The 24,677-nt window shown below is 46.7% G+C and overlaps 1 protein-coding gene and 1 long non-coding RNA gene across 3 annotated transcripts in view; one reads left to right on the forward strand and one right to left on the reverse strand.

Moving 5' to 3' along the window:
- The window catches only part of LOC140398602 (plexin domain-containing protein 1-like), a 266,471-nt gene that overhangs the window by 134,456 nt on the left and 107,338 nt on the right, over positions 1-24,677 (forward strand). Inside the window, exons 8-9 of the mRNA XM_072487442.1 lie at positions 6,518-6,613; positions 13,803-13,884. Coding sequence (XP_072343543.1) covers positions 6,518-6,613; positions 13,803-13,884 — 178 coding nt within the window. The remainder of the gene's footprint in view (positions 1-6,517; positions 6,614-13,802; positions 13,885-24,677) is intronic.
- LOC140398603 (uncharacterized) overlaps positions 1-24,677 on the reverse strand; it is a 220,733-nt gene that overhangs the window by 45,709 nt on the left and 150,347 nt on the right. The window lies entirely within an intron of this gene.

Consider the following 24,677-nt stretch of genomic DNA (forward strand, 5'->3'; position numbering starts at 1 on the left):
CCGCGGGTGGGCCTGTGCCGTGGGGGCACTCTTTCCCTTCCGCCTCCGCTACGGCCTCCACCATGGCGGAGGCGGAAGAGACTCTCCCCACTGCGCATGCGCGGGAAACTTTCAGCGGCCGCTGACGCTCCTGCGCATGCGCCGCATTTCCGCGCCAGCTGGCGGGGCAACAAACGCCATTTCCGCCAGCTGGCGGGGCGGAAATCCCTCCGGCGTCGGCCTAGCCCCTCAATGTTGGGGCTAGGCCGCCAAAGATGCGGAGCATTCCGCACCTTTGGGCCGGCGCAATGCCCGTCTGATTGGCGCCGTTTTTGGTGCCAGTTGGCGGACATCGCGCCGTTGGGGGAGAATTTCGCCCCAGAGGTCCGAAGTTCGACTCGAGGTGGAGTGCGAGGTGAGGCTGGGGAGGGGGAGGTTGGACTGATGAACACAAGGGGGGGGGGGGAATGTGAAAGGAAGAAGGGCTGTGGAAGGAGGGAGGGAAGGTAAGGGTGAGGGCTCAAGATTGCAGTCAAACGGGCAAAGAGTTGGATGAAGAAGACAAACAATAGAAGGCAGAGGGGAGAGCAAGGGGAGGGAAGCTGGACCCCGACAAGGTGTATGGAAAGCTCACAAAGAAGGGGATTACCACATTGTTTACTGAATGGGGATGCACAAAGACTCGGGGTGCAGTGGGCAGAGTTACAAATGGAACATGGACGCTTTGCAGGTGACGGGCTCGGGTGAAGGATGGTTGAATAAAAGAACAAACTTCTTTGTCAGGTTGCTCACCTTTTCACTCTGGGTTGTTGACACCCTGCGTAGTCTGGTGAAAACAGGTGGGCTGGAGAAAGTGATATGAGTGTGTTTCAATAAGGTGCGGGGATCTGCTAGCGGACGGTGAGCCGACGAATCAGCTGTTAGCCCACCCGGTGACTTGGAAGCGAATGCATCTGTGCATTAATGAGGTTCCATGCACAGAATCAAATGCAGGATCCTGCCATTCTGACCAGAAGGACAGGCACCGTCAGAGCTACCCACTACTGCACGCAGTCCCAAAACCGGAGAATTCCGCTCGAAAGGTTCACAACCCTCTGAGTGATGTGATTAAGATCTGGCTCGAGGTGGATGTGCGTAGTTGCAGGTTTGACAAGGCGATTGGTAATTTTAAAATGAAAAAATCCTGTCAAGACTCCCAACAGATTATTCCATTGTACCATTTTGCTTTGTGTGTGTGTGAATTCTGGTGCCTGTCAAGCTGAGGGATGTCAGTGATAGCAAATGGAACACTTCCTATTTCAACTTCAGCGTGGGTTTCCTCCGGGTGCTCCGGTTTCCTCCCACAGTCCAAAGATATACACGTTAGGTGGATTGGCCATGCTAAATTGTCCCTTGGTGTCCAAAACGGTTAGGCTGGGTTATGGGGATCGGGTATCCCAGGCATAGTACCCTCCCAGTTAAGGTTTACCAATAAAAGTATTTTTATGTTTAGCTCTCATATATATGGGTGATAACCTATTTGCTCAACTACCACCGTGTATTCGTATCCATGGGTCTTTACAGGAAGAAAGACTTAAGACCATAAGAAATGGGAACAGGAGTAGGCCATTCAGCCCTTCCAGTCTGCGACGCCATTTAATAAGATCATAGCTCATCTCACACTCACTAAGTCCACTTTCCTGCCTTATCTCAGTAATCATTAATTGCCCCATTGATTTAAAATGTATCGATCCCATCCTTGAGAATGTTCAAGGTCTCAGCCTCCACAGCTTCCTGGGGTAAAGAATTACAAAGATTCACCATTTTTTTGAGAGAAGGATTTCGTCTTAAACGAGCACCCCCTTTATTCTGCGCCTCTGCCCTCTGGTCCTACACTCCCCCATGAGTGGAAACATCCCCCCAATATTTACCCTGTGTAACCCTCTAACAATCTCATATGTTTGAATCATATTACCTCTCATTCTTCTGATCTCCAAGGAATAATAATAATCTTTTTATTGTCACAAGCAGACTTACATTAACACTGCAATGAAGTTACTGTGAAAAGCCCCTAGTTGCCACATTCCGGCGCCTGTTCGGGTACACAGAGGGAGAATTCAGAATTCTCAGCTGGTAGGGGAATTGAACCCGTGCTGCTGGTCTTGTTCTGCATCACAAACCAAGGCCAGCAACGCGGGTTCAATTCCCGGACCAGCTGAGAATTCTGAATTCTCCCTCTGTACGGACCCAACCTGTTTAACATGTCCTCATTTAGCAGATCTTCCATAACTGGGATCATCCGAGTAAACCTCCTCTGTACTGTCTCCAATGATATTACATCTTTCCTTATATAAGGGGACCCAGACTTGCATTTATATAGCAACATTCACATCTACAGAATGCCCCAAAGCACTTAACCAACAGTGAAATACTTTTAAAGTGCAATTGCTGATGGAGTGTCAGACACTCAAGATTCAACTTGCACACAGCTCGGTCCCCAAAGTGCGATAATAAGAAGATAATCTGTTCTGAGGTATTGGTAGAGGGATAAGTATTTGATCGGGCATCAGGGCCGAATGCCTGCTTTTGCTCAAATGGGGAAAATACTGTTGAAATATTTCGCATCCACCCAAGAGGATAGGCAGTGCCTCTGTTTGACATCTCCTCGGAATCATGGCACCTCTTAACACTGCCGCGCGATACTGCTCTGAAGTGTCAGCTGAGTTGGTGTCTTCAGCCCCCTGGAGTGGGACTTGAACCCGTGACATTCTGACTGAAGAGAGAGCTACCTACTGAGCCAAGACTGATACTACGGAAGATTGGAAAGGAGAACATTCGCAAGAAAGAGGTCAGCTGATACAAGAAGATTAGTGATGTACATCTGTTCTTGGCTGTTTTAAACAAGAAATGATTTGGAGAGCAAAGCTTTATTTTTCTGCAGTGAAACTTAATTACTGAAGTACAGAGTCAGGTCAGCTTGTATTGATGGTTTGGGATGAAGGCTTAATCTTTCAATTACATTAAAAGCAGAAAATGTAAAAACACAAATGACTGCGGCCAGTACTTTTTCTTATTTTAATGATTATTTGACAATTGTGCAGTCTGTTGGCCAATGCAGAGACCTGGCTACCACGTGAAGCTGACTGAGTGTGAAAGATGTCAGGATATGAGGATCTTCACAAAGAACAGGGAAATTGAGAAAGGAGGGAAATTAGGGACGGACAGTAAATACCAGCTTTGCTAAATGTGCTAGAGCGTGGTCGGAGTACCTAACGAAATCTTGAAAGCAGTATTCGGTGGAGAGTGCAGCTGTAAGAATATAGAGATCAAGAAGGAGTGGCGCCAAAATAAAGTGGTTCGAATGGAAGATTTGAATTTCCTCATTTGCTCGGAGAAGCAGAACAATGAATTTGTAAAGGCAGTAGATTTCTAGAATGAAATCGGGATCATTTTGTGAAACAGTAGGCTGGTAATTCAGGAAGTGCTGAGCAACCTTCCAAGTCTCCGTTATGGCGTGCAGGAAGCACTCACTTATTACAAGGTGGTAGTACGGCAGCACAGTGGTTAGCACTGTTGATTCACAATGCCAGGGTCCCAGATTAATTGCCGGCTTGGGCCACTGTCTGTGGGGAGTCTGCACGTCCCCCCGTCTCTGCGTGGGTTTCCTCTGGGTGCTCCGGTTTCCTCCCACAAGTCTCGAAAGACGGGCTTGTTAGGTGAATTGGCAATTTCTAAATTCTCCCTCAGTGTACCCGAGCAGGCGCCGGAGTGTGGCACCTAGGGGTCTTTCACAGTGACTTCATTGCAGTGTTAATGTAAGCCTACTTGTGAGAGTAAGAAAGATTATTATTAGTAGTAGTGCTGGGAAAGGCTGGAGAAAATTGGCATTTCTCTGTTTCCACTTTGAGTAATTCAGCTTAAGTACAAACCAGTATATTAACCCAAAGGCAATTACTGTCTGCTTTACTTCTACAGACACTTAATTTCCACAGTAAGAACATAGCAAGTCTTATGTTCATTTCAGTGATTATGAAGTATTGATTTTCATAGGGCATAACAATCACTTTCATCATTATTTTAGCCACGCCAGTGAATATTTTGGCACAAGTCGAATTTGAATGCTTCAATTATATTCTTTACAAATCTCTAGACGCACGACTGACCTCAGTCTGCTAACTTCTTCTCAAAAGTGAACTGGCTTCCTTTATTCAGCCCCTTCTGCTGGTCACAACAAAGGCTTTTGTTTCCAGTTCTTTTCCCAGTAAATGCCTTTTCCAATCCAAATGCATTTAGCCTTTAACAAGGAGCCAATCAACCAGATTTTCTTGAGTCAAAAGGAGTAAGTTCATAAACCCGAGAAAATATTATTAAAAGACGCGATGACACACAGACCCAGGTCTCAGAAGTAAGAAAAGTTCAAATCCAAATAAGAGCGAAAAGAATATATCATTATGTCTTTGATTTGTCGAATGTTGCAGCCGTTTGAAAATAGTTGGTTTCCTTTAATATCTTGGAGTTGAATGGGTCATTTTCTGATTGGCAGGATGTGACAAGTAGTATGCCACAGGGATCAGTGATGGGGCCACAATAGTGCAATTTATATAAATGACTTGGATGAATGATGGGATTGTTGTTAAATTTGTTGATGACACAAACTTAGTTAGGAACGTAAGTGAACAGGACATAAGGAGGCTACAATATGATATAGATAGGTTAGGTGGGAGGGTAATGATCTGACGAATGGAATATGGGAAAATGTGATGTTGTCCATTTTGGCAGGATGAATAAAAAAGAAACAGATTATCTAAATGATAAGAGATTGCAGAGTTCGGAGATGCAGAGGGATCTGGGTGTCTTAGTGTAAGAATCACAAAAGGTTAGTATGCAGTTGCAGTAAGTAATTAGCAAAGCTAAAACAGTGCTTTGTTTATTACAAGGGGAATTGAATAGAAGAGGAGGTTATGCTTCAATTATATGGGGCATTGCGGAGACCACACCTGGAGTTCCTTATACAGTATCAGTCTCTTTATTTAAGGAAAGATAGAATCATAGAATTTACAGTGTAGAAGAAGGCCATTTGGCCTATTGAGACTGCATCACCGCTTGGAAAGAGCACCATACCTAAGCCTCCATACCTCCACCCTATCCCCATAACCCCTCTTAACCTTTTATGGACAGTAAGGGCAATTTAGCGTGTCCAATCCACCTAACCTGCACATCTTTGGACTGTGGGAGGAAACCGGAGCACCCGGAGGAAACCCACGCAGACACGGGGAGAACGTGCAGACTCCGCACAGACAGGGACCCAAGCCGGGAATCGAACCTGGGACCCTGAAGCTGTGCTAACCACTGTGGAACCGTGCTGCCCTAAATGCATTTGAAGAACTTCAGAGAAGGGCTTACTCGATTGATATCTGGAATGAGCAGGTTGTCTTATGGGGAAAGGTTGGACAGACTAGGCTTGTAACCGCTGAAGTTCAGGAAAGCAAGAGGCGACTTGATTGAAACAGGTAAGAATTTAAGGGGACTTGACAGGGTGGATGTGGAGAGGATGTTTCCTCTTGTGGGAGAATCTAGAATTAGAGGGGTCACTGTTTAATAATAAGGGGTCGCCCATTGAAGACAGTGATGAGGAGAAAGTTTTTGTTTGAGGGCCGTGAGTCATTGGAATTCTCTTCTTCAACCGGTGATTGAGACAGATTCTGAATATTTTTAAAGCAGAGGTTAATCGATTCAGGATAAACAGGGAGTGAAAGGTTACCGGGGATATAATCAGGCCATCCATGATCTTATTAAATGGCGGAGCAGGCTCGAGGGGCCGAGTGGCCTTCTGGCCTAGTCGTATGTTCGATAATAGTGCCTTTCACAATATCAGGAGGTCCTGGAATAATGTAGGAAGTGTGGCAGTCAATTTATACACAGCAAGTTCCCACAAAAAAAAATGTGACTTTGACCAGATATTCTATTTTCGTGACGATGGTTCAGTGATGAACATTGACCAGGACACTGGAAATACATCCCTGCTCTTCGTCAAAATAGCACCATTGGGATATTTTTTAACATCGAAATCCATGCTATTTTTAAAGTAATTAACGCAATTTTGAAATTAGCGCCATGAAGTTAGATGGAGACTTGCTTTGAAATATTTTATGGTTAAGTACACTCGACAATGAGAAAGATTTTTTTGTAAACCGTCATTACCATAAAATGTACAATGAGTAGAAAGGTTAAGTTGCCAGAGAACTCAGTGAGGTGTTTCAGAGTTTCGGAGTACATTCACGTTTGTCAATCAAAAACAATATCTGGGAGTGACCTCCAGCTAAAATCTATTTGAAGATTTTTAATTGTTTATGCGTCAAATATCAAATACTGGAAACTGATTAGATGCTTTAGATGTCGACTAAAATATTATTAGGTTTAAATTGCAGACTCAAATCTCTTGGGCTCAAGATGGTTGTGCACGCATTAGTGGATACCTGAGTATGAGGTTCTGATTGGAATCTCATCCCATTGACCAGCCTATTTCTTGTATAATATTAAACTGTGTTTCTCTTTGCAGATGGTCAAAGCCGAATGATTTATGAATATCACAGGGTGGAAATAGACATGGCAAAGATCAGCAACACCTCAGCCTTAGAGTTCACCCCCGTTTCCAGTAAGTTGTGATTTTTTACAGAGGTTGAGCTTTACGTATGAACACTTTGAGGGATGGTGGGGCCTCCTGTTCACCCTTCCATCATGACTGACCTCCCCGCTGGGAGAGATCCTTGTTCTGTCAAATTCCTGATCGAATGGTGCATTCTTGTTGCATTCACTAGCTGACACAGTACTAATACAGGCAGCCCTCGCACCTATGACGCTATTGTTCCTGAAAAATGCGTCTTATGTCAAAACATTGCATGTTGGAACCAATTTTCCCAAATGAACAACACAATCAATCGGGGATTGGTTCCTGAACCAAGGCCAGATACCCTGTTTCACCAAAATTATCCAAACGTTGTACTCGCTCAACCATTAAACAGTGATATAGCAATAAATTAATATGATACAATATAAATTTTCAGGAAAAGCTCAGACACATAAAGATTCACTGAGTAAAAACACATCGGAAGAACAACTGAGTGCCCTGCGTCAGGGAGAATGGGCGGCGCAAAATGTCGATGCCCCCGTATGAACGTACCAATTTGTTCGATGGCATGATGTCGTAAAGTCAAAACCGATGTTGTAAATTCATAACAGGGTGTTGTAACTCGAATGTTGTAAAGTTGAAGACACCTTAAGGAGGGAACAAGGTCACCAAAGTGAGCACTAGATGGCACAGTTGTTCAGCACATTGTCCATTCAACTCTTGTACCTGGAGATAAATCCAACCAAATTTCTCATTTAAAATTTGCTGGTGCTTTGGGCAAAAGCGAAATGTCGCGGATGCTGATGATCCGGAAACACCCCCCAGAAAATACTGGAAATACTCAGCAGGCCAGGCAGCATCTGTGGGGAGAGGGAAAAACAGAGTCAACGTTTCAGATCAAAGACCCTTCAGCAGAACTGAGGAATGTGATAGTTTGGAGCAAGTGAAATTGGGAGGGAGCAGGGAGGAGGAAGAACAATGGGATAGGACTGAGGGCAGGAGAGATTAAATGGAAAAAGTTTTCATGGCAGAGAAAGGAGTGGTAATGGCAAAATAAAGAAACAAGAGATGTATCCAGATGATATGTGAATGGCTCAGTGGCTGTCACCCAAACACAAAGTGTAAGAAGTCTTTGGAAACCTGGCAGGAGGTCCCTTTAAAAATGACACTGTCCACATTGCCAGTATGAATGAGGTGGTAAGCCTCCTATTGTCAATTTCAGGCTGTTTCCCACGAGGGACGACATGAACAGGCTGAGGGTCAGACTTGCGCCGCTCAGTGTGCCGGGTATCCAGCCCTCTGCAGCCTCCGGCCGATCTGTTTGGCCATCAGTTCCAGCAGTCACAGCAGCACCAGAACTCAGCAGTGGGAGCTGCCCAGACTGTAAGCATCGCCACGGAGATGAGCGATGGCCACTGGAGTGAGCCAGGTCTTGGGGTTTTATGACCGAAGGGGATCGGGCACCCTGGAATGGAGGCACGATGGAGATTTGGAGTTCTGGCAGGGTGGGGCAGTGCGATGGGGTGACATTTTGGAGTGGTGGGTGTGGGGGTGGGGGGAGTACCCCAATGCACACAGGGCACCAACAACCACGCCCTCCCACCCCCCCTTCCGATGGATGTGCCCCCCACTTCCTGCCTTTTCAGAAAAGCAGTTTTAAAAACAGCCTTTGCACTTTGGCCCTCTTAGCCCTGACCAACTTTATATGGCAGTAGATTGAGGCCCTCAATTTGATTGGATAGTTATGGGTCTCAATAGGCTTAAGGACGGGTGGTCTAACAGACGCCTTACCACCAACCCCTCCCCGCTCCCCTCCACCCCCTGTATTATGGGGATTTAGTCAGGGTGGGCGCAAAGGAGCTGGGGCTAGCACCTGACATATTTTACATGCCCCCCCCTCCCCGTTGCTGCAAACACACACAGTGGGGCGATAAAATGTTAACCGCGGTGTTGGTTTGTCTTCTGTAATCAGTATTTTCTCAGTGCTGATTGGAGGAGGCAGGCAGCATACGTTAGTCTGTTGAGACATGTGGGAGGGCAGCATAAACCTAGCCAAGAAGCTGGTGGTCTGTGTGACCCATTTGACAAAAGGAGCATTCATGTCGACAGGAAATCCTTTCTCCTGGGCATATTCGTGTGGCACGGTATTTATTATATACCCACTATTCACGTGCTTCTAAGTGAGGGATTAAAGAATTTCTATTTGGATAGTGAGACAGAGGAACAGCTGCACTGTGATACGCCCCCAACGAAGGTTTCTATGAATGGGTAATATTGATGACAGCAGCTTTCCTGACATTCATCCTATGAAAGGAACAGGTTTATAATTTATCAAATCAATGCTAACATCTCCCTTTTGTCCAGCTGTGCAATGCATTAGTGCTTTTATTGGAGATAATACCAATCATATCACAAGGGGTCATGAAGGTGGGCTGTTCGGCCCATCTAACCCATCATGCCATTGATACCTTTTAATTCCACACCAAAGCATCTTGAATGACTTCAGGGCTTTTGGCTCCACTAAACTACTCAGAGACCATTCATGGTTCACATCATTATATCAAAATCTAAATCCCGAGCTTGCCTTTAATTAGTTTGTACCCTTTATAACGGTAGCACAAGTGATTAGCACTGTGGCTTCACAGCGCCAGGGTCCCAGGTTCGATTCCCTGCTGGGTCACTGTCTGTGCGGAGTCTGCACGTTCTCCCCGTGCCTGCGTGGGTTTCCTCCGGGTGCTCCGGTTTCCTCCCACAGTCCAGAGACGTGCAGGCTAGGTGGATTGGCCATGCTAAATTGCCCTTAGTGACCAAAAAAGGTTAGGAGGGGTTATTGGGTTAGGGGGATAGGGTGGAAGTGAGGACTTAAGTGGGTCGGTGCAGACTCGATGGGCCGAATGGCCTCCTTCTGCACTGTATGTTCTATGTACTATGTACTTTATCTGCAGTGACTTCGCCTTGGCTATCCCATTTAGTGTCATACAATATATTTGGTAACATTGCCCCTCATTCATCTCCTGTCTGAACTGAAGGTTTTAGGACTGGGACTTTGTAATGCAAATAGGGACAAGGCCTCACCTTACCCAAGATCGGAGACCGCCAAATTCCTAACTGGGGTGGGTGAATCAGTGGCACCCCACCACACCACACCAACCTGAGCTAACCTAACTCAGACCCGAGTCCTACAGTGACCCAAGTTGGCTGAAGGAATACCTTCCTATCAAACGTCTTGGCTCTTTTTGAGCTGGACTGACTAGAGAAAGCAATCAAACCCCCCTGCAAGCTTGAATGCCTGACTCTGGTGAAGATATTGGGCCTCTAAAAAGCTCAGAGATTTTCCAGTGTTGCAATTCCTCTGTGGCTCTCAAGAGTCAACAAGGAGAATTTCTGGCGTAGCCTAGGAACCATTCCCCATATGTCCCTCGATCATCATTCAGAATTTCAAATTGTGGTTGAATAATAGTTGGGGCAGGGTCTGGCTCACTTTCTCATTCCAACGTAGCTGCCACTTGTTAAGATGTTCAAACCCAATGAGTTTTTCTCAACTTTCCTCCGAGCTCAATCTACCATCACGAGCAATCAACCGAGGGTTCCTTTCTGCACCGGTGCTGGAATATCTCCAATGTACCTCCTAGGTGCTTCAGGCTACTTTCATGTAGGCCTGATCAGGCTGGGTATCAGTTTCGCTGTGACAGCCCCAGACTTGGATTCTGCTGACCTCTCATCAGCCTTGTCAGTTGGACACACTTGTGGAGCGTTTCTACAATTGGTATCCTGCGATCGCAACAAATGCACATTAAATCAACCACTTTGAATGAAACCATTTGAGAGTGGAAAGATTTATTGTTGGTGTTTTAGGAAAGTTGAACAGATTCTCAGATAAAACAGCGATGATTGATATCTTTGGAACAGGTCAGGAAGAGGTCAGAGAGGTCCAAAAGATAAACAAAGCCGGAGATAATTGAATGATGTGAACAATATGGCGGGGGGGGGGGGGGGGGGGGCTCCCTCAGTGTTGGGACTATCTGGCATGAAGAGAGCTTTGGATTTTACCAAGTAATTGAAGGGAGTACACTTGGCTTACATTTCGTTGTAAGGAGTAACTTTGCCAAACCTTGTCTCTGTTGATTAAATGGGTGGCTAGAATCTGTAATAAGAGTTTAGATTACCTGGGGGTGGCTTGCTGGACGTTTTCCTCAATCCACAATTTCTATGCTTTTAAGGGAGTTCCCAAGATTTGTTCTTCACTGCTTGTTTCTGTGTGAGAGAGCTGTTCAATTAAAGTGGTTATTTGTCCCAGCCCCGTCTCTGGTCTCTTTGAGGCACCTCAGTTGCGAAAGGTGGGAAGCAGGCACACTCCACCCCAGTGTGTCGTTCCTCGTCTCACTCATGAGGTGTCATCCCTGGTGTGGTTGTCTTCATCCTGTTTTAATATGCCTTGTTTTCTCTGAAGGTATCTGTTAGTAGCAATAACTGGCGTGTATCTCTCCAGATGCACTGTCGGGTTTTCAGGCCAGACCTTGAGCTACTCTGGCTCAAACCAGGGGGCCTGGTTTATGCCATCGGTGTAGGATCAGCGAGGCTGATAGAGCCAGTAAGGCCTGCTCCACAGCGATTGGGGCACCCCCATCAGCAGACAATTATAATGTCCCCCAGCAACTTGTCCCACTCTACCACAAAGATATCGGGGCCCTCCACGGAACAATCACGGGAGACTTTTCCCCACCCACCCCCCAATGGCCAGCAATCATCGCGGCAATATCCCTGCCCCCCCCACCCCCGCAATGCAGGTGCACCCCATCAATGTCCACTTCCACCCCTCAGTGCCCCCCCACACCCCGTGCCTGCAAGTTGCCCCCTTCAATGGCTACTCCCCCGCCAAGTCACCCCTTTCAAAGGTCTTGCCGCTCTCCCTCCCTCAACACATAATGGGGGGGGAAAACAATTAGGCTCCCAGAGGGCTTGCCCCTGGCAGTACCCTGGCACTAGTCAGCACTGCCAGGTTAATATTGCCAACCTGTGCCAGGGGCAGTGCCAGACACTTATTGAGCATGTCCCGCTTCCCCCTTTGCCAGAGGTCACACTTACATTTGTGCCCCCGGGGGATCCCCTTGACTGATTAACACCTTCATTTGCCTGTTGTCACGTAAGAGAAGTATGAATATTAAGTGAGGTCAGGGCGGCAGGGTGGCGCAGTGGTTAGCACTGCGGCCTCAAGGCGCCAAAACCCGGGATCAAACCCGGCCCTGGGTCACTGTCCATGTGGAGTTTGCACATTCTCCCCGCATCTGCGTGGGCCTCACCCCTACAACCCAAAGATGTGCAGGGTAGGTGGGTTGGCCATGTTAAATTGCCCCATAATTGGAAAAAAGAATTGTGTACTGTAAAATTATTTTTTTTAAATTAAGTGAGGTGGGGGCTCATTAATTACATTAAAATTTATTCAAATGGATTAAAAAGGGGGGAACCGGGTTGCATCATTGGCGAAGCATGTGGAAAGTCGGGATCGCAATCTCGCTGGCGAGAATTTCGTTTCCCGACTCTCACAATATTTTACACCCGTGTCCATGTTCTCACTGACGGCTAACAGGCATGAAATCACCCCCAATATTGAGAAACTAACAAACCTTAAAAAAACTACAAAAGGCCTCTTTAGCTTCTTTCTCTAAATTTGATGAAGAGGTTTCCAGCACTCCTGAGCTAATCATTTCAACATTCCATAAACCCATAAGATCTAGGAGTGGGAATAGGCCATTCGGCATACCGAGTCTGCTCCACCATTCAATGTGATCATGAATGATTCACCCATTAGCTAATGATTTGTCCACGTCACATGTTTGGGCAGCATGGTAGCACATGTGATTAGCACTGTGGCTTCACAGCGCCAGGGTCCCAGGTTCCTGCTGGGTCACTGTCTGTGCGGAGTCTGCACGTTCTCCCCGTGTCTGCATGGGTTTCCTCCGGGTGCTCCGGTTTCCTCCCACAGTCCAAAGACGTGCAGGTTAGGTGGATTGGCCATGCTAAATTGCCCTTAGTGACCAAAAAAGGTTAGGAGGGGTTATTGGGTTACGGAGATAGGGTGGAAGTGAGTGCTTAAGTGGGTCGGTGCAGACTCGATGGGCTGAATGGCCACCTTCTGCACTGTATGTTCTATGTTCTATGACTGTTGTTGTCCTGAGCAAAGATGCTCGCATCTACACTTCTACACTTGTCCAACAATGAGGTCTAGTGCCAAGTACTCACCCAATTCATGCAGAAAGAAAGTAATTGGCATCTCTATAGTTATATCTCTTGCGTAAAGGCCAGAGTGAGGTTGGGTGGGGGGGGGGGGGGGGGTTCTGAACAGTATCGAATCTTAGGTGGTGGGACTGACAGCAGCAGAGTCAAAGAGATGGAGATGGGTGGACTTATGTAGAGTGTTTGTTGGATGAGATCATATTAGCTGAAGAATGTTCAGAAATGGTGGACGGGAAGGAGAAAGGTGTCACAGCCTGTGCAACGCCTTGTGATTGACTCAGACCAGTGAGGAAGGATGGGTCAAAACCATGAACGCCAGGGAAGGAATTCCCAAATTAATTTAATGGAGCAAAAAGGAGTTAGTGGAGCTACAAAAGGAAGGGATTGATGAAACTGTGGGAAAGACCATGAAACCCAATTGGTCTTGAATAGGTTGCAGTATTTGGAGGGTGGATGCCACAAAGGAGAACGTTTGAGATGACAGACGTCGCGATGTGTAAAAGTATTGATTGTGTAAAAGTATAGATTGTGTATTGGCAGCAAGGGGGAAGCGGTAGAGCTGAAGACAAACAATCTTATTGGGGTGAAAGAAATTGTGTTGGGAAAGAAACTCAGCTTAAGGTGACAGCCAAGAATGGGAATGAAGTCAAGGCCAATGAAACGGAAGTGCAGAGGAGAGCCAAAATGTTTGGCTTAAGCTCTACTGACATTAAGCTGGAGAACATTTCACCTCACTTATGAAACGTTTTTACATCAAAGGTCTATAGCGGAAGCAACTGATGTTTTGAGTCTCGGAGGGAGTTTCTCGCTAACTCTCAGTCATTTAATGATTCCAGGCTGGTTTTGGGTAGTTTCCTTTTTACTGTTGCAGGCACAGTAATTAATTCCAGGGATTCTTGAACCGCTCTCACTGCTTTCTCCAATAATTGGCTGAATTCAGACCACCATTTCTTTTCTCTCTCTCTCTCTCTGTCTCACACAGTGTGTCTGCAACACCTGAGTTGTAATGCGTGTGTCAATGCTGAGGTCCACTTCAATTGCAGCTGGTGCGGCGTACTCCAGAGGTAAGAGTATCCTACCCTTCTTCAATGTGTGCAGCTCACTTAAAGAACAAAGGACACTTAGGAAGAACACTTTCTGTGTGGAGCACATGCCCGATATCTAACCTTCTAATGATAACATTGTTACCCTCTTTTATAAAAAAATTCTTGAATTCCCTCATGCTCAAAGAACAACTCTCATTTTGGATCTGATTCAGTACAAATCACTGTGGTGACATCACTGGACAAAAGTGGCCGCCGCTATCTGGAGTGGTCTGTGCATGTTTCAATGCGTTTCATTAATTTTGAACAAGCCTGGCAACCAAACTGGCAAGACCCAACCCAAACCAGAGTTGGACAGCAGCTCCAGAAGGCTCTCGGGTCATCGCTGGATGTGTGTTTGCCTTGGCATGGCTGGAAGGAGGTGAAGAAATAAAGACTTCCATTGATACAGCACTTTTCACAACCTCGGAATATCCCCAACCACCTCACAGCCAATTAAGTACTTTTGAAGTCCAGTGGCGATCGCAGTGTAGGAAACGCAGCAGCTAATTTGCGCACAGCAAGCAGCAATGTTGGCTGAGGCATAAATATTGGCCAGGCGACTGAGAGAATTCTCCTGCCTTTCTTGGAAAAGTGTTTTGGCACCTTTCACATCCAGCTGAGAGAGCAGATGAGGTCTTGGTTTAATGTCTCACCTGAAAGATGGCTCCTCTGAAGTACTACACTGGAGTGTAAGCCTATAGTCTCCGGAATGCGACTTAATTCTCCTGACTCAAACAAGAGCACTATCCATTGAGCCATGGCTCAAGGAGCTGAGTGGCCTACTTTTGTTCCTAATTTGTATGTTCATTCGGTTTGATTACTACAGCTAAGCAGCCTCACCATGTAATCCTGTAGGTCTTGGGCACGGTTTTTCGGGAGGTACCGATGGAGGAGAAGGGAAGTGGCAATCAGTTTAGGGGGGGGGGGGGTCATGCGTGTGTCATTCTGTTTTTTTTAATTTAGTGTACCCAATTCATTTTTTCCAGTTAAGGGGCAATTTAGTGTGGCCAATGCACCTAGCCTGCACATCTTTTAGGGTTATGGGAGCGAAACCCCCGCAAACACGGGGAGAATGTGCAAACTCCACACGGACAGTGACCCAGAGTCGGGATCGAGCCTGGGACTTCGGCGCCGTGAGGCAACAGTGCTTACCACTGCGCCACCGTGCTGCCATGTGGCCTTCATTCTTTCAACATGGCATAGGGAGGACTGAGGGGGGGGGGCATGATTGAGATGTATAAAATTATGAGGGGCATAAATAGAGTAGACAGGAAGAAAAATTTCCCCTTGGTGGAGGGATCAGTGACCAGGGAGCATAGGTGCAAGGTAAGTGGCAGGAGGCTTAGAGGGGATGTGAGGGAAAACCTTTTCACCCAGAGGGTGGTAGGAGTCTGGAACCCGCTGCCTGAGGGGGTGGGTGGTGGAGGTAGTGACCATCATAACATTTAAGAAGTATTTAAATGCTAAGGCATACAAGGCTATGAGCCAAGTGCTGGAAAATGGGACTAGAATAGTTAGGTGGTTATTTTTGACGGGCACAGAAGCAATGGGCCGAAGGGCCTTTTTTGTGCTGTACACCTCTATAACTCCATGACATTTGAAGTGTGACCTTCAGAGTTCTGTCTGCATACACTGGCATACCATTGTAAAAATGGGAATATGAGAAATATATTTGGTATTTATTCATGTTGTATGTTATTTGTGTATTATTCTCTTGACGTGTTCAAATATACCCAACACTTCCCAACTGATCTAAGTGTAAAGTGAATAAACCTTCTCCAGTAGCTATGTTGTCGAAGGCACCATTCAGTTCAGGACTGTGATCTATAGCACAAGAGGATCTCAGAGTTTCTCTTGTTGTCTGGGGCATTGAGTGATCTCAGTCAGGGTAAGGGAATTACAATCATCCTCAAAGTCCCAGATTTAAGCAGGAGCAAAATGTATTAGAATGTCCATTTTAAACCACGAGTGAAGGATCTCGGGGTATGGGTGCTGCCGTCAATGCATATTCACTGTTAACGTGCGCCCCTGTACTCAACTGCAGTGACTTTCAGTCTGGAAAGCCCTCAGTTTTAAAATGTTTATCTTCGTTTTAGAATGCCTCTTTGACCTCACCCCTCCCTGCCCTTGTAATCTCCTCCAACTCCACATCACTCCGTGAACTCCGCACTCCAATCCTGCCCATCACTCTATCCATTGTTGTGGTACTCCCCTGACCTAGGCCCTGATATTCTCTCTCTAAACCCGCCTCCCTCTCTACCTCTCAATTTTTAAAATCTGTTCCTGGGAGGTGAGTGTCACGTTGCCACGCTGAATTGCCCTCGAGAAGATGGTAGTGGGCTGCCTTCTTAAATCACTGCAGTCCATGTAGTGTCGGTACACCCCCAGTGCTGGTAGTGAGAAAGTTCCAGGATTTTGACCCAGTGATAGTGAAGAAACAATGACATATTTCCAAGACAGGATCTTGCGTGACTTGGAGGGAAACTTGCTGGTGATGACATTCCTATGCATCTGATGCCCTCGCTGTCCTTCAAGGTGACAGAGGTTAAGGGTTTAGAAGGCTCTGTAAAAGAAGCCTTCCTTTAAGACATTCCTTGAAACCTACTTGATCAATTAACCTAATAACTCTTTAAGCGGCTCAATGTCAAATTGTGTTTGAAAACCTTTCTGTGAAGTATTTTGGGACATTTACTATTGTGAAGTATAATGGGACATTCACACGCTATATACGTGTGAGTTATTGTAGTTAAGCCAAATTAATTAAGTCACAGTGCTGGAAACCATTCAACCATTTATCAGCTAGAGTCAACCCCTTCAGGAGAGGAGAGAACTGAGGTGGAGAAATTGGGAAAACCTCTGTACATTTGTACTTTCTCAACCCGTTGCCCTTGCTGTCCACACTCAAGGTCAACACAGTCCCTTCAAACACAAGAAAGGACTTTTCTGCGTCTAGTTCCTCTTCAGATGTCAATTATTTACCTGCCAGGAATAGGATAAGTGCAAAATCGATGCACATGAGTCAATGCTGTTACTTTATTGACCATTTGGAAAGAATTAAACAAAATCAATGCCATTCAATCATTTCGTTTCTACATTAAGGACATTTCCTTGCCTCCAATCAGATGGAATTACAACAAGTTTAAGTACAATACAGAATAACAATCTTGATCAGACCTCGTATTGCACTCGGCCTGGGACACTGCTATGTTGACCGTGAAGATTCAGCAGAATAATCCCAAAGGTTAAACTAGGGTTAAATAACGAGGACAGGTTGCATAAACATGTATTTGCTAGTGTACGGGAGACTGAATGGTGATCTGAGTAGGTTGTTTAAAATGTTATTAAGATTTGATAGAGTAGACAATGGAGAAACTTTTCATCCCTAAATTAATGCGAGTCCATTCGGGATGAAACCAGGAGACATTTTTTCACACAAAGCGTAATGTCCTTCAAGGTGACAGCGGTTAAGGGTTTAGAAGGCTCTGTAGAAGAAGCCTTCCTTTAAAACATTCCTCAAAACCTACTTGATTACATAGATTACATAGAACATACAGTGCAGAAGGAGGCCATTCGGCCCATCGAGTCTGCACCGACCCACATTAATCCCTCACTTCCACCTTATCCCCGCAACCCAATAACCCCTCCTAACCTTTATGGACACTACGGGTAATTTAGCATGGCCAATCCACCTAACCTGCACGTCTTTGGACTGTGGGAGGAAACCGGAGCACCCGGAGGAAACCCACGCGGACACGGGGAGAACGTGCAAACTCCGCACAGACAGTGACCCAGCGGGGAATCGAACCTGGGACCCTGGCGCTGTGAAGCCACAGTGATAATCACTTGTGCTACCGTGCTGCCCAAAATTGATCAATTAACCTAATGACTCTTGAAGCGGCTCGGTGTCAAATTGTGTTTGCAAACCTTTCTGTGAAGTATTTTGAGACATTTACTATTGTAAAAGCGTTATATACGTGTGAGTTATTGTAGTTAAGCCAAATTAATTAAGTCACGGTGCTGGAACCCATTCAATGATTTATGAATGAGAAATGAAATGATAAATGAAAATTGCTTCTCGTCACGAGTAGGCTTCAAATGAAATTACTGTGAAAAGCCCCTAGTTGCCACATTCCGGCGCCTGTTCAGGGAGGCTGGTATGGGTATTGAACCAGGCTGCTTGCCTGCCTTGTGCTGCTTTAAAAGCCAGCGATTTAGCCCAGTGTGCTAAACCAGCCCCTGCTGCTAGAGTTATTGATAGAATTTAGCAGCTAGAGTCAACCCCTTCAGGAGAGGGGAGAACACTGTGGGTGCTGAGATAGTTGGAGCTTTCAATGATGAAGCCCTTTGCTAGGATAGCACCAGAAGTGGAGCAAGGGCAGCAAATTGGAGCTGATCATCCATGATCTATTGGATAGTGGTATGGGATTCAGTGGCTGAATGGCCTACTCCTGCTCCTACGTTCCTTCTTGTAAGTTAAAACACATTCCATAATTCAACTCAGGATAGATACTGGTAAAGAACATAAAGGTCTATAATCCATTCCTCAAAGACATTGGGCGGGATTCTCCCAACGGGAGTCTAAGTGCCGACGCCGGAGTAAATACCCGAGTGTTTCACTCCGGCGTCAGCGCCCGTTCCCAGACCCCATTCTGGGGCCTCCGTGGGGCTGGCAGGGGCGTGGCGCGATTTGCGAGGGCGGGGCCTCGGCACGGCGTCGGAGGCCCAGTGCCATGTAAAAGACGTGGCGCCTTGGGTCCCGCCCATGCCCAGTTGGGTCAGCTCAATCCTGCGCATGCGCGAGGAACATCTTACGCGCGCCTACCCCGACCCAACATGGGGTCGGTGTTCAGGGGCTGGCCCGGCCGGTAAGTAGTCCCGGGGGGGAGAGGAGGGACCGCTGATCGGTAGGCCCCGATCGCGGGCCAGACCCCATCTGAGGCCCCCCCGGTGAAGGAGCCCCCCCCCCGAGCGTTCCTGCAGAGTTCCCGCCAGCAGCGACCAGGGGTGAGTGGCGCCGGTGGGACTCTGTCGTGTCGGAGCGGCCGCACGGCCCATCCGGGCCGGGGAATCGGCGGCCCCGCCGATTCCAGCGGCCCGCGGCTGGCGGCGCGCCAAACACGCTGGCGCAAATGGTGCCGATTCTCCGAACCACGGAGAATCGCGCGCCGGTGTCGGGGCGTCGTGGCACAGTTGCTCCGATTCTCCAGCCCGGCGCGGGGCTCGGAGAATCGCCCCCATTGAGTATTCATACATAAGTTAAGAATAGGGGTTGCTCTCTTTGGTGAGCATCAAGAAAATGAGTGTAGTTTTCGCAAGACTGCACCCCATGTCCTGGAGTCTCAGTTGGCGTTAGTTTAGATCCAAGATCGGACATAGAAGTTGGCAATCCTGAATCTTGGAGCTCCCCATTTTCTTGGCGACTGAAGAAATCTGTCCTGGGACCCAAGTCTCCCAAAAGGTGGCCCATTGAATATTGTGGTCACGTCGCTGTAAACGGGAGGTGACAGATGGTGCATTGTCAAACTGAGCTTTCCATCAATATGATAGCTTGTCCCATAGCTTCAGCCTCATCTCCAATAGAACAGACAGTGCACCTGTCACCACAAACAGCAATTGATATCAAGAAACTGCTTACAGCGCCAAATGGCATCAGAATTAATATCATCTATGACCACAGGCTTTGACACCACTGCCTTTGATTGGCCTGAGGTGTTACTGAGGGGAGGGCGACATCCTGCTCCAACATTGAACGTTGGCACAAAAGGGAGAAAATTTCAATTATCCTTAGAAACACAGCTACCACAAAACAGAATGTGACCTGTCTATGCCTCCCTGGTGTTTCATTCTCTTCAACGCTCTGTATTTATTTTGATGTATTTTCAATCAAAAATCCACCTCTTCCAAATCGCTCACTTTCTATCCCACTTTTGATTCACTTCGTCTCATTTTGCCTCCTACTCACACTTCACTTTCTTTAATTCTCTCCTTTGCTGACCCTACTCTCATTTTTTCTATGACCTTTCAATTGCTTTTTTCCCCTTACTCTCTCGTATTGTTACCCTCGTTTTCTCATTGAGTTGTTCTCTCTTATTCTAACTCTTTTGCTCTTTGTTCCTCTCATTCTAATTTTCTCTTCTCTGTCTCTTGCTTTCCCATTTTCCCTTTCACACTATCATTCTCTCTCTTTCCCTTTCACTTGATCTCGTTGTTCTTCATGTTCCGAAGCATTTAATGACACATCCTTTTCCTCATGTACAAAACTCATCCACCTTCCACCTTGACCCAGCTCAAAGTCTCAGCTCTTCAACCTCAGGCCCTCTACACGTCGCCCCCACCCGTCCCATTATCAGTGACAGCAGGCTGTATTTTAATTTTTTTCCAATTAAGGGGCAATTTAGCGTGGCCAATCCACCTAGCCTGCACATCTTTGGGTTGTGGGGGCGAAACCCACAAAAACACGGGGCGAATGTGCAAACTCCACACGGACAGTGACCCAGAGCCGGGATCGAACCTGGGACCTCGGTGCCGTGAGGCCACAATGCTAATCACTGCGCCACCGTGCTGCCCTTTTTCTGACGTCTTCAGCCCCTAGTTGTCTGAGAAGCTGTTAAGCCTTCTATCCCTCAGTTCCCCCATCCCTCTAATGCCCCTTCAACCTCATGGGCACTACCCACAAAATCATGCCCACCACCCATCTCATGCACGCTCATACCTCCATGGTCCCTCCATTTCAACTCATGTCACTTCATCTACCCTCTGCCCCCTCATAATCCCCATACCATTTCCATAGCGACTTAACTAATATTCTCAAGGGAAGAACCCAAGAGCCATGTGGAGATGAAAATAATAAACTTCCAGCAATCTAATGCAAAAATCTGAAATGTCCCATTTATGAAATCAACTTTGATCTCCCATTTTTAACAGATCCAATTTTTCCAGTAGGCCAAAAGGGCCGTGATTCAGACAGGCGAGGAACCCAATTCAGCAGATCCATTTGAAGTTAGTACAGAGTTCAAACAAACTCTGTTTTGGTTGTGTCAAAGGCTTTAACCCGCAGTGTGGGAACCGCAAGTTCTGTTTTAATGTCACGGGGCCGAATTTTGTAGCCCTTCCCGCGGGTGAGATTTTCCGTTCCTGTCACCGGGTCCCCCGGTGGTATGGCCATTGAACAATGCAAAACACTATTGACATCGGTGGACCAGAAGATCCTGCCACTGGCCAATGGTGAGCTGCCTCCACCCCTGTAAAACTCACCATTTTGGGAGAGAGGGGGTGGGTGAGGAAATCCCATCCATGATCTGAACATTTTCAGTTCCCTGCTATTTAGGCATGTAAAGAAATAGGCTGAAGATGTCACTGAGAGTTAGAAAGAACCTCTGTTGGACTGCTTTGTTTGACAGACCTTCTAGTCTAGGTTAGAAAAAAACATTCCTATCTGTTCATGCAGTTTCAATAGCGGTCGTTGTTGACATTTCACAAAGGCAATTCTTGTGTCATTACAAATGCTTGACTGGGGTGGCGTGGTGGCACAGTGGTTAGTACTGCTGGCCCACGAAGCTGAGGACCCGGGTTCAGTCCCGGCCCCACGTCATTGTCCTTGTGGAGTTTGTGCATTCTCCCCATATCTGCATGGGTCGCACTCCCACAATCTAAAGATGTGCAGGATAAGTGGATCCGCCATGTTAAATTGCCCCTTAATTGTAAAAAATAATTGGGTACTCTAAATGTTTTTAAAAAGAATGCGGAACTGAATTTTAAAAGCTACCATTATTTCAGCAGGGGCTTCTGAGTTCACAATATGATTGACAGTTTAAAGAGGCTAGAATTAGCTGTCTTTAATGTGGGGTCTGAAAATAAGTTTGTTTATTTTTTAATAAGAGATTAGCCACTCAATATTTAAAAGCTTTCAGGGCAGCACGGTGGCGCAGTGGGTTAGCCGAGGTCCCAGGTTCGATTCCAGCTCTGAGTCACTGTCCGTGTGGAGTTTGCATATTCTCCCCGTGTTTGCATCAGTTTCGCCTCCACAATCCAAAGATGTGCAGGCTAGGTGGATTGGCCATGCTAAATTGTCCCTTAATTGAAAAAAAAATGAATCAGGTACTCTAAAAAAATTTTTTTAATATTTAAAAGCTTCGAATTGGTTTCATGAATGGGAGTTTTTTTCACTATCAATATGTATGAGTGAGAGTTGTATTAGCTTGTTAGAGGTTTATCATTTTCATCTCCACATGGCTCTTGAGTTCTGCCCTTGGAGATACTGGGCAAGTGGCTATGAGGTGGAATGGGGAGTATGAGGGGACATGGGGGTTGGTGGAGTGACATGAATTGAAATGAAGGGGCCATGGATGTATGAACACACGTGGGATAGGTGGGGGGCAGGAGTTGGCATGGAGGGGCCATGGGGGTTATAAAGGAGAATTGGAGGGATGGGGAAGTGAGGGAGTAGGAGAGATGAGGGCTAAAGGATCTAACAGCTTCTAAAACAACGAGTACAAAGCCCCAGAAAACAAAGAAGGGTCTACTAGCCAAAGAACCTCAACATTTCCCCATCCCAGTGGCCACTTAGTATCCTCTTTGCGGCTCAGTGGGCCTTAAAGCCACTGTGCACTGGTGGTGGAAACAGCGAATGTTTAAGGTAGTAGGATCCCAGTCAAACACATTACTTTATCCAAGATGTTGTCGGGTTTCTCAAGTGTTGGAGCTACACTCATCCAGGAATGTTGGTCAGAACCAATAAACCGCAGCATTTATTTTGAACATGCTTTCTACAGAGTTTGATCCACCTGTAGATTGACTGACAGTCAGCCATTCAAGTTTCCTGATATTACAGCCAATAAAATAGACTGTCCACTACATGTCATTTCAAAGATTCTGGTGTACAGAACACAGCAGAATTGAAACGAGAGTTGCCGGAATCACGTGTCTTTATTTTTAAAGTTGAAGCAAAGTGAGGCGACGCTATAAGAGCAACACATTTGGAACAGAATTGGAGGGTCAAAATAGTTCTGCAGCCCGCCTCCAACCGAACGTTGGACCTTTGCTGCGATGGCTGCCTGAGTCCCACAGCGCAGGGCTGTCCAAATAGACACTGGTGTATGGCACCAGGGGGAAGGTGACTCCTGTACTCCCCTACCCCAGGCACTGTACTGATCCGAGATGGTGATACAGGAGGGTCCACGGGTCCAATAGCACGGTGCTGCCCATGAAGACCAGCTCGGCATGGAGATGAATGCAGGAACCTCTTGCCCTGGCAGAGTGGTGGATAGTTCATCAGGAGCAGTGCAGCACTGTGGCACTGTTGCACTCACCTCAAAGCCCCTTATCAACTGAGGACCGTCTTCTGCACGGCACTCTTTAGCAGTTGGGTGTGACGCCGACTTGATTTTCCCGTGAGGCCAGATTGAAAGGCCTGGCAAGACCCCAGTAGGCAGCTGTTTTAATTAGCATTCATGAGATACAAATGAATGCAAATGGAATTCACGCCACCAGTCAGTGGGAAGCTGGATCTGCCATTAAAAGCTGCCATTGGGAGAATTGCAACGCAATTTTATACTGCCGGGTTTCCAACTTCTTGGCTACCAGTAGATTCTCCACTCTCACCGTCACCAAACCCGCCACGGGGAAGGGTTGGGGGGGGGGGCGGTGTTGGTGGGTGGTTGGCAGGGAGGCGGATGGGAAAATTCCACTCTTACAATCCATATCAATGATTAGGATAAAGGGACCAAATGTGTAGTGATAAATTTGCTAATAATAATACTAGCTTATTGTCACAAGTAGGCTTCAATGAAGTTACTGTGAAAAGCCCCTAGTCGCCACATTCCGGCACCTGATCAGGGATGCCGGTACGGGAATTGAACCCGCGCTGCTGCCTTGTTCTGCATTACATGCCAGCTGTTTAGCCCATTCTGCTAAACCAGCCCCTAATAATAACACAAAAGTACGCCTTTTCCCGTAACAGCCACCCCGAACAGGCTCCGGAATGTGGCGACTAGGGGCTTTTCACAGTAACTTCATTGAAGCCGACTTGTGACAATAAGCGATATTCATTTCATTTCATTTGAAGTGGGAAAGAAAGTTGTGAAGCAGACATGAGGCATCATCAAAGGGATATAGTTAGGTTCTACTCCAATGAGGGAAAATGTGAACTTGTTGACTTTGGCAGGAAGGGGCCGAATGGCCTACTCCTGCTCCTAATTCTGATGCTCGTGTGTACTCAGCCCATAAGGCGATATTAAGACAGATGACTAAAAGATTGATCGAGGAGGTTGGTTTCAGGGAGGAAGGAGCTGGAGAGGTTTAAGGAGATAACTCCACAGTGCAGTCAGTGAACATAGAGGTGATTGGTGAACAGGACTGTTTGCGAAACAGGTGATGGGCAGCACTTACCGCCAAGGCAGAACTCAGTCAAGAATACACCAAAAGCAATTTTAACAAAATCTTGAGGCAGCTTTACTTGTGAACACTTTAGGGAACGGCCAAAACATGCACTACTTCCTGGGCACTGAGCAATGGTGGTCTAACAGCTCTTAGAATTTTGGTTCCTGGTGCTCTTTTCCCCTATTCACATAGAATGGCTACAGTGAAAAAGGAGGCCATTCGACCCAACATGTCTGCACTGATCCACTGAAAGAGCCCCCTACCTAGGCCCACTCCCCCGCCCTATCCCCCTAATCCCACCTAACCATCAAACCTTTTGGACACCATGAAAGGTGCGAACCTGCTTAAAATGAATTTGAATCCATGAGCATCTACATAGCGGGATTTACTCCGCA

Source organism: Scyliorhinus torazame, chromosome 21 (genome assembly GCF_047496885.1).
Source record: "Scyliorhinus torazame isolate Kashiwa2021f chromosome 21, sScyTor2.1, whole genome shotgun sequence".
NCBI lineage: Eukaryota > Metazoa > Chordata > Chondrichthyes > Carcharhiniformes > Scyliorhinidae > Scyliorhinus > Scyliorhinus torazame.